The following is an 11111-nucleotide window of genomic DNA, read 5'->3' as shown; positions in this document are numbered from 1 at the left end:
CCTATATATATAATTGAAATGTAATTTTTAGTTATTTTTAGTGTCAAATAATTTCTAGTATCAATTTGTGTGTATCAATAGATTTTGTTTATAATAATAATATCAATTATAAGCAGCAATTATTTTTAAACAGTTTTAAGTTTTTTTTTTGAGGGAATATGTTTGTCGTATTTATCACTTTTTTTTCTAATATACTAATACTAATAATAAACTACTGGTAAGACAGTTTCATTACATTATTAAAAAAAAACTAACAATTATTTTTCAGTTTCAGTATTTTATATATATATAAAAGAAAAACAAACAAAAAAATTTCAATCCTTATCAATCAGTATTATAAAAATTTTTTTTACTAATATACTTAATAACTTAATGATTATAAATTTAATGATGATATTTCTCAACAAATAAAACAGTTATTATTTATAATAAAAAATTCATTGATATCGACAATAAATAGATACGATAGATAGGTCCTAAACTTTCACTCACACCTATCCCTAAGTTAATAATATTATGTAATGTACGGTATAATTATTAGAGTATATGATAATAATATTAATAATAATTAACTATTAATTTAATTTGTTTCGTCTATAAAAATAATAATAAAATTCAAGAAAACATTATATTATTCACATTTGCACTTCAAATGCTTTAACAACAACACCTCCTGTCTGTGTAAATGGATTCGTACTCTTTTGATGTGTTGCCGCCGCCATCATCATCGCTGTGGGTGACTCTTGATGTCTAGTGGCAAGTGCTGCCCATTCGGCGTCAAACGGATCCGATGCTGAAGTTGTTGTTGTCGTTGTTGATAATGAGGAGTTGCGCAATGAATTGTTTTGATATGCTGTCGTCGTTGTTGTTGTTGCTGTTCCGCCGTTTTGACGCCAAATAGCTGTCATTTGGCTGCTATTCCAAGGCGTCGGCGTCGTCGTCGACGATGATGATGATGAAGAAGCTGCTGCCGACGACGCCGCCGCCGAAGATTTTATGGTATCGTTGTAAGCGTCCGATGAGCCCAACGACAGGCTTCTCAGTTGCGATAGATTAGGAGTGTTATGTCTGGGAGCTGCCACTACTTTGGGCTGAGCTAGTGGTGTAGCTGACGGTCGAACTTGTATTGTGGAAGGGCTTGGAGTTGTCGACCTATTATTTATGGGTACACGTGAATCGTTGGTGGGAGCTGTCGAACTATCGGTAATCCATTTTTCGGCAAATGTATTGTTAGCCAATTGCTTCAATGGACTCCATTTATCCTCTATATATAATTACCCGGTAATGGTATCAAAATTATTATTATTATCAAATTGACGGGTAATTAATTAATTATTTACCGGTATTGTTAGCTGCTGTCGTCATCATTACGGGAGTTGGCGATAGTATTGGTGGCGACAAAAACGGGTCGTCGTTATTGCTTAAAATAGTCAATCCTTTGGATAATTCTTGACACATGGCGCTAATGGAATCGGTAGGTTCGGCGGGAGAACTTTCGGGAATTGGCATCACTGGACGGACAGACAAATACAGTAATACAATTAATTAATTACCGGTTAAAAGTTAGCAAATTGATGGCTTATAAACATTTACCATTGGAACGGTTGCTGCTTCTGGAAGTAGTGGTAAAGTCAACGGAATGTGCTCTTTGGCGCTCCTGATTAGATGGCAAGTCATTAACCCGAAGCGATAGTTGCCTTTTGAATGGCGAGGCAGTGTCGAGTGGACCGCCCCGTAGAGAGCCTTGTCGTTGTAGTAGGTTTGGGGCGGCGTGCGGCCGCTCGACGGCAAACGGGTTGTGCACGGGTTGTTTGACGGGTGGCGGCTCTGTATGTATGTATGTTTGATGAGGATAGACAAGACATATATGTATTAGAGTCACCCAAACAATGGGGTTGGAAATGCGGGAAACTCACCGATGGCTTTGGCCACCTGCGGGTCTTGCATACGCTCGGTCAGTGTCGACTGTCTGAATGAACCGTTTCGGGTAAACGTTGACGTCTTCGGGTCAAAGTTCATCGAAACTGTTTCTTTGTCGCGTTTTTGTTTGCGCTCCAAACAGACAGCAAAAGCACAGCCAACCGCATGGGATAGGCGTTCACCGGAATCTTTGTTGGCATTAAATCCGTGACACATCCAGCGTCTGGTAGTACCGTCGCGACAGATGTATGAGAAGCCACGTTCGTGACCCCTATCGGGCGCACAAAACGATACTTTTTCGATAGTTTGGTCGACAATTAGACCCTAAAAATTTAAATATATATATATATTTGTATCAATTGATTGATAAAATACAACACATTTTTTTGACACTAACTTTTGTCTCGTCGTCGACCACTCGAAGACCATCGCCGGTAACAAATAGTGTGCCTTTAGTTGGTCGCCGTCTAGAGCTCTGTTAAAAAATGGTTAAACACAGACATATATAATATGAGATCAATTGATGATAATGAATATCTCTTAAGTAGTGGTCACTTAAGATGATAGTCGTGTTAAGTGTTTGGTGTTTCGGAGGATAGGATAGCGATAGGACTTACTCGCAATACTTTGAGTGCTTCTTCGCATACTTGCATACCTCTTGACTCAAACACTTCAACACATCCCAAATATTTGACTGGGAAGACACAAGTGCCCAGTTTGACACCCGCTTCATCCGACTGCCACTGATGAGGTTTACTACTTTCGGGTATATGATCTTTAGGTGGTTTACGGCGAAAGCTGTCCCGAAGACTTCGGCGCAATCGATCCATTCGTTTGTTTGTTTGAACGACAACCTGCAGGTCGTTGTTGTTGTTGTTGTTGTGGACATAAAATAAAATCAAAAGACAAACAAACAAATTGTTGGATCAGTTTCTTCACACTAATAGTTATATAACTATCATATACTGTATAACTAATAAAAAAAATATTTAAAATTCAAATCATTATATAATTAATAATTAATTAATAGTATAATTGATATTAAAAACAATAAATTTATGAATGAAATCAATGAGTGGGTGAGTGAGTGAGTGAGTGAGTGAGGAAATCAATGAGTGGGTGAGTGAGTAATAGTATGAGTAATATAGAGATAAGGTTTTATATACATAACGTAAACACCGAAAAAAAAATTATTATAAAAATTAAGTTTAATTTAATTTATTTTATTTTTTTTTTGGGGACACAAATACAAACAACAAAACACTTACCAATCAATTGTTTGCCTAATAATTAAAAACACAATTATTATGATTATTATTATTATTACAGTAAATATAAAATCATGTTTTCTATTATTATTATTATTATTATTAATAAATAATAATATTATTATTGATATTATACACTGTATTATATACAGTAATATACAGTGTATATGGTTTATACTGTACTCACACACACATACACACTGTTATACTGTAGTAAACGTTACGCTTTAGAGTCTAAAAAATAAATAGAAAACAATTTTACTGTATATTTATTACTAATATATAATAATAATAATAATAATAAACAATTTTAATGTGTGGGGCGGCACACATCTCTAGTAGTAAACAATAGTTATAGTAGTGCACTGCACACACACGCACACACCTCTACTAAACTATACATGGGAACAAGTTTTTAAAAAATTCATTCACAAACAATGTTACCCCAAAAAAAATAAATAAAAATTATTACAAACTATTTGAATAGATATATATGTATTATAATCAGGGTTTTAAAAATGGCAGGCATTAACAATAGATGCCAATTTTGCCAAATGCCTGCCCTGCCTCTGCCATGCCCTGGACATCTATTTTCAGGTGGTGACACCTATTATTTTAATTATATATTATTATTTTATCTATAAAACATTGTTTTATCGATATTTGTTTGTATTTTTGTTTTGTATATCTTTACTTAAAAGGTAATATCATTGGAATTAATTATATTAATTGAAAATTTAATTAACAAGCTAAAAACAGTAAATTACATTATTTTTTATAAATACAGTTGCTTTTTAGCAATTTAATTTGGCAGACAAATAAAATAGATGCCCAAAATGCCAGGCATTTATGGCATCTATTTGGGCATTGCCAGGGCAGGCATTTATTTCCTTAAAACCCTGATTATAATACAGTAATTAAAAAAAATATGTAAACATTTTATATTTTTAGATTAAAAAAATATTTTCAAGCATTGAATCCCTAAAAATAAATAATTTTTTTCCGGTTTATTAATTAACATTTGGATTCAATTATCAATAATAATTCAATTGAATTGATAATAATTTTTTAATTAATTAATTAATTAATTTTTTTAGACAAACAAACAAAACAATTCAAAACGTAAAACAATTTAATTAATTAATTATTTTTTGTTGATTTACTCGTATAATATATTTTATTAATTTTTTGTTTATTAGATAACCGCGACCAACCATTTCGGGTGTTTTTTTGTGTTGAGAGGGCCGAAGATATACCATTTGATTATCACTGTCGCCGCCGTCGCCAAACATCGCTAACCAATAATGATATCCAAGACAACTATTGGTGTGACCGCCGGACTGGTCGGCTTTGTGGCCTATTGTGTCTATTTTGACCGAAAGCGCCGAAACGATCCGCTATTCAAACAGAAACTAAGAGAAAGTATGTTTTCGTCTAATCCTCTCTGTCTGTCTCTCTGTCTCTCTGTCTCTCTCTCTCTCTCTGTCTGTCTCTGTCTTTCTGTCTCTCTCTCTCTGTCTCTCTCTCTCTGTCTCTCTCTCTGTCTGTCTCTGTCTTTCTGTCTCTCTCTCTCTGTCTCTCTCTCTCTCTGTCTCTCTCTCTCTGTCTTTCTGTCTCTCTCTCTCTCTGTCTCTCTCTCTCTGTCTCTCTCTCTCTGTTTGTCTCTGTCTTTCTGTCTCTCTCTCTCTGTCTCTCTCTCTCTCTCTCTCTCTCTGTCTGTCTCTGTCTTTCTGTCTCTCTCTCTCTCTCTCTCTCTCTCTGTCTCTCTCTCTCTGTCTTTCTGTCTCTCTCTCTCTCTGTCTCTCTCTCTCTGTCTCTCTCTCTCTGTTTGTCTCTGTCTTTCTGTCTCTCTCTCTCTCTGTCTCTCTCTCTGTCTCTCTCTGTCTGTCTCTGTCTTTCTGTCTCTCTCTGTCTGTCTCTCTGTCTGTCTGTCTCTCTCTGTCTGTCTCTCTCTCTGTCTCTCTCTGTCTGTCTCTCTCTCTCTCTCTCTTAAGACAGACTATATATATAAGAGATCTGATCCATGCGTTTGTCTATCAATTTTTATTATCTCATATATCTCTATCTTCTTCTTAACTGATCCATCCAAAAAACAGAGAGATCAAAATCGGCCAAAAAGGGCGACTCATTTGACGGCTCGTCCATGGATTTGCCAGATCTTCGCGACTACGAAGCTGTTCAAAAGTTTTTCATCAAAGAGGTCCAGTTGGGCGAAGAACTATTGGCCGGCGGTAATTGATATGTCCAACAATTGATAATAATAACCGATTGATAACAATTGTTTTTTGATTTATTTATTTTAGGTGATGTCGAGGCCGGTATCGAGCATCTGACCAATGCTGTAGCTGTTTGCGGTCAACCCCAGCAATTGCTTCAAGTACTTCAGCAGACACTACCCACACAAGTGTTTCATATGTTGCTCCAGAGATTGCCGATTGTTTCGCAGGTATATCAATGATTATAATACAGTAATAGATATACAGATAATAATAATAATTAATTCATTTTTGATTTGATCCCTAAAAATCAAAACAATTTAGCGAATCTCGAAATCAATGTCGACATCGGAAGCGGTAACCATAAGCGAAACACTGGCCGAGGATGACGTTGAGTAGGTGGACAACACCCGACAACCGATACTACCCTACTCGAGAACAACGGGTTTTTTTGTCTGTTTATTATTATTATTATTATTTTTTTTGTGTCAAAATACCATTACCGTATATAATATCTATTGTATCAATTGGATCAATCAATCAATTCAATTGATTGTTAAATTGGATGAATATTTTCTAAATAACATTATATAATTAATTAATTATTAATTGATTTCATTTATATTTTCTATATATTATATATATATATATATATATATACTGTATATAATTTACTACAGTATATTAGTGCATACATATTATTATTATTATTATTACCGTAATTATCGTTATTATTATAATTATAAAACTAGATTTATAAATTGTTTTACTAAAAGTAAAAAAGTGTTTAAAAAAAATTTTTTGTGTTGAGATAATTCACAATTATTTTATATATATATATATATAATTAAATCTTATATATTAATAATAAGTGTCTCAAAAATATATATATATATATTACCGTATATTTGTTAGCTATATAAACAATTTATTGATTACCATATTTGAAAATGTCTATAATTAGATTGTGAGGTTTTTTTTTGATAAATGTTTTTTAGTGTTCAAAATGTAGTATTTTTCATAGTCATAACATAATTAAATTAATAAAATAAATTTTTCAATTCAAAAAAAACAAAAAAATAAAATTTCAGTAAATTAATTTTCAATGGAAATTTTTGGGTTTAATTTAATTTAATAAATTTTAATGTATGTTTCAACAAAAAAAAATCATAAATTTTAAGTAATATTTTATGTATTTAATATATATATAAATAGATTTTCTATACATGTATATTATTAAAAAATATATGTAAATTGAACTTGAAAAAAAATTTAAATTATTTATGTACACACACATACATGTGTAGATACTGTTAGATAATTAATTTTTATACATATAAAAAGTTTTATCACAGCACAGGTAGTTTTTTTAGTTTAAAGGTACCGGTATGAGAAACAACAACAAAAAAATTTATACATTAACTAATGCATTATTAAATTGAGTTTAGTTGGAAATTTTATTTCGTATATATTTTATTTAATTATTATTAGTATTTTTTTTGAGTCATACGATCTATAAATTTATAATAATAAAAAATTACTGATATATTAAATACTAGTAAAAAAAATTTTTGTTGAAATAATATTAAAAATACTACAATATATTATAATCTATAAATTATAATATACTGTATAGTATTATTAGTAATTATAATTTATAAGTACAGTATATTATTATTATTATTATTATTATTATTATTATTATTATTATTATTATTATTATTATTATTATTATTATTATTATTATTATTATTATTATTATTATTATTATTATTATTATTATTATTATCATTAGTAGTAGTAGTTATAATTACTTTGTACTAACTAGTATATTAACGATATATATATATATATTTTTTTTGTTAAAAATAAATTATTATAAAATATATATATTATATTAAAATACAAATAATTAAACTAACAAATGTTGCTATAGGTTTTTTTTAAAAATACATATATATATATAAAAATAAATAATAATATTAATTGTTTTGTACCGATAATAATATGTGGGACCTATTCTTCTATTATTTATAAATAGACTATTAATTAACTATTAATTTATTTATCATTTATTATTATTATTAGTATTAATGGGATAGTCGTGTAAACAAATCATATAAGCAACAAAAAAATCAATATATAAATACTTAGTTTGATATTCATATAATAATAATAATAATATTGTCGTATAAATTATAACTTAATATCTATTATCGGTTACCGTATAAGTTATGTATATAATATACTATACTATATATATAGTGACAGTACAAGTAAATTACAGCAAAAAATATATATTAAATTTATTTTTTATTTGTTTTTTTCAGTTACTATACATCATTTCATATTAAATATTATTATTTTTTTTGGTCATAATTTGAATATGAAATTTATGGTTTACATGAAATCTACATTTAGTTGCATATTGAATGCTATTTATATATACACTTATTATACTATATATATACTGTATATTACATATAATTAATCATTTTTCCAGCGAAACCATATTCATTATAATTTATTAATACATATGATATATATATATATAAATTTATATATAAAATTTAATATAAAATATAATTATTATTAGAATATTATATAAAATAAAATTTGCAAATTTAATTTTGGTTTTTTTCTCTGCGCCCAAATTACTGTATATTTCAATTTAAACTATTATTACTTTAGTATTACATAATACATACGGTATATATACGTAAAATATGAATCATATGATGGTAATCAATATATATATAAACTTATTGGGTTTCATTAATTTTTTGAAATATATTTATATATATATTAATAAAGTTATTTTTACTCTATTATGTAATATAGAGAGAGAGATATGGTTGTTATATAATATCTTGAGTACCAATACTATCAAATTATTAATAATAATAATAATAATAATAATACCAATTGGTATGTAAGTTACCAGAAGAAAAAGTCAATTGATTGAAAAAAATATGATTAATAAAAAAACTTTTGTTATCAATAAAACAAACAAACAAACAAAAAAAGTTTTTAAAATTAATATTATATTTTATGATAAATGTATGAATCATTAATTTTTGCATTTTTGTTACTCTCGTTTTGTTTTCGTTTTATTTTATTTTTTAAATAATTAATTTTATTTTTCTGGATCTCAAAACTCAAGAATCGGATGATTTGAATATTTTTTTTGTTTGTTTCTATTTATTTTAAGGATTCAGTGAAATATTTATTTTAGGTTTTTTATATATACTAATGTCTTATAAATATATGACACACACACACACACACACACACACACACACACACACACACACACACACTGACAGATGGCTTATATAAATATAATTTAATTTAAAAAACTGATTTTTAAAAATATATATATAAATATTTATATACAAGTATTAGTCATACACTAATAAATTATTGGTATTATACAGTATAAATATAAATAAATATTTAATATACTATATATATATATTATTTTAAAATATATAATACAGTTAATACAGTAAATTTAGAAATTAAAAAAAATAAATTTTGTTTTATTATTATTTTATTTAAAAAAAATATATCCTGTTATCATATAATATATCCATATAAGTTGATTAGTATTTGTATATATATGTATATAAATGCAAATTTTATTTATATTTATACAGCATATTACAAATAATAAATCATATATAAATATATATATTGTATAAATATTCTGTATATTATCATAATAATACATATACCGTATAATTATAGGAAATTATTATAAAGTAAAATATCATATTTACAATATATATATACATATTTGTCAAATTGATTATTTTGACAACAATTGATATGATTAGTCTAAATACTATATATATATAGATTTAGAAAATTTCTAGAAAGTTTCTCAGGTAATAAATTTCTATAAAAATTTTTAATTTATTAATATACTATGGAGTTATATTTATAACTATTTTAGTAATATATTAATAATATATAATACTATATTAAATATAATTTTCTTATTTATAAAAAAAATTAATATAATTATCTCAGTTTAATAATTATAGTTTTTTTTTGGAAAATTTTATTGAATAATTGAATTTAACTAGATGAATTACTAATTATTTTTTTTGTGTTTACTTTGAATATTAATTAAACTACTAATAAAATAATAATTTTTTGTTAATATTTTTAATAGTTAATAACAGTATAATATACATGAATTTCTTTCAGTTGAAACTTTCCAGAAATTTATCTATTATTTTTGTATAAAAAAATTTCTCATGTTTTTTTTTTGGTGCCAACTCTAACTGTATACTAATATAATATATAGTTATACACACCAACAAAATTATAGTATAAATTTTAATATATATATATATTTATTTATTTATATTAATAAAAAAAAATCAATTTGACAACAAAAATTTTTTTTTAAAAATTTAAATATCACATAAAAAATATACTGTATATATACAGTTAAGTATAATCATTTATCATCAACTATATAAAAATTATAATATATCTAAATAGTAGTAGTAGTAGTAGTAGTAATCATAATAGTAATAATAAAAAAAACTATAACTTCCTATTGAAAACAAAGTCACTCTCAATTAAACTGAGAAAAATAATATATAATTTTATATATATTTTAATATAAGAGATATAAAAAATAATAATAAATATTTACGATTTGCCCATTCATTCACTTCCTAAAGCAATAGTAGGTTTTAATAAAAACAACAAAAATTATTATTATTATTATTATTATTGCATATTATTACTATTACTATCAATTTTTTTTTAATGATAATATTATTATTATTATTATATTAAATACCAATACAATTATTATACAATTACTAAACGATTTTTTAAAATAATACTTATAAGTGCTAAACATGTCTTTAATCACATACACACACACACACACAGACAATAGGTATTGTAATAATTAAATACTAAAATAATAATAATAATAATAAAAATATATTATTATTAAACAATAACTTAATAATTAATTAATTTAATGCTGAATAGAGGTCATAAAATAATTTGTTTTATTTTTATTATTATTATTATTTTTTTTGATTTCAATATATGATATAATAATTTTTTTTATTAGTTTTTATTTTTTTTTCTCTCTCTCTTTTCAATAATCACTTTGAATACACAATACATTAATAAAATATATAATTATTTATATATATATAGAAATTTGTTAAAAATTTATTACTATGATGATTATTAATAATAATTATTATAAATACATAGTGTATTGTTAATGAGAAAAATATAATATATTTTTTGTGTTTTTATTAATTTTGATTATTTGACATTTAATATAAAAAATGGGTATCAATTTGTTTTGTTTGATTTTTTTATATAATATAAAAAAATAACACAACAATAGGTTTTGATAGAGAGATATATTAATACAATACATATATAGAGAGAAAAAAAAATTCAATTGCAAATATAGTAGTAGTAGTAGTAGTAGTTTACAAATAATTAATATAATAATTATAAATCAATATATATATATATATATATATATATAACAATTATTCTTTACAATTAATTAATAGTATATATATATATACTTAAATATTAATTAATATAATAATTTATTCATTATTATTATTATTAGGTACCTATTATTACACATTTAAAAAATAATATTTAAAAGATATATCAAATATATTTTATATACTATATATATATA

General features: G+C 25.7%; 2 protein-coding genes across 3 annotated transcripts; one reads left to right on the top strand and one right to left on the bottom strand.

Moving 5' to 3' along the window:
• Nucleotides 1–531: 531 nt before the first annotated feature.
• Nucleotides 532–3226, bottom strand: LOC128952692 (protein numb-like). Of its 2 annotated transcripts, XM_054298123.1 has the most exons (7): nt 3189–3226; nt 2538–2774; nt 2318–2395; nt 1917–2244; nt 1594–1827; nt 1341–1511; nt 532–1264 (listed from the first exon to the last, which is right to left on the bottom strand). In XM_054298123.1, exons 2-7 carry the CDS (start codon nt 2748–2750, stop codon nt 636–638), a joined length of 1653 nt encoding a protein of 550 aa, XP_054154098.1. In that variant the 5' UTR covers nt 2751–2774; nt 3189–3226; the 3' UTR covers nt 532–635. The 2 variants fall into 2 exon arrangements, with proteins under 2 accessions (XP_054154098.1, XP_054154097.1); XM_054298122.1 differs by lacking the exon at nt 3189–3226 and having other exon boundaries at nt 2538–2893.
• Nucleotides 3227–4140: 914 nt separating this feature from the next.
• On the top strand, nt 4141–5987 carry LOC128952694 (mitochondrial import receptor subunit TOM20 homolog). The gene is made up of 5 exons (XM_054298126.1): nt 4141–4310; nt 4388–4610; nt 5285–5419; nt 5492–5634; nt 5729–5987. The coding sequence occupies exons 2-5, from the start codon at nt 4493–4495 to the stop codon at nt 5801–5803; spliced, it is 471 nt and encodes a 156-aa protein (XP_054154101.1). The 5' UTR covers nt 4141–4310; nt 4388–4492; the 3' UTR covers nt 5804–5987.
• Nucleotides 5988–11111: the final 5124 nt, after the last annotated feature.

Source organism: Oppia nitens, unplaced genomic scaffold (assembly GCF_028296485.1).
Source record: "Oppia nitens isolate AA-2021 unplaced genomic scaffold, nextdenovo-longstitch-racon4-pilon3 scaffold1_pilon_pilon_pilon, whole genome shotgun sequence".
In the NCBI taxonomy this organism is placed as follows: Eukaryota; Metazoa; Arthropoda; class Arachnida; order Sarcoptiformes; family Oppiidae; genus Oppia; species Oppia nitens.
The sequence above is the reverse complement of the archived record's forward strand: the minus strand, read 5'-3'. Positions and strand labels throughout refer to the sequence as shown.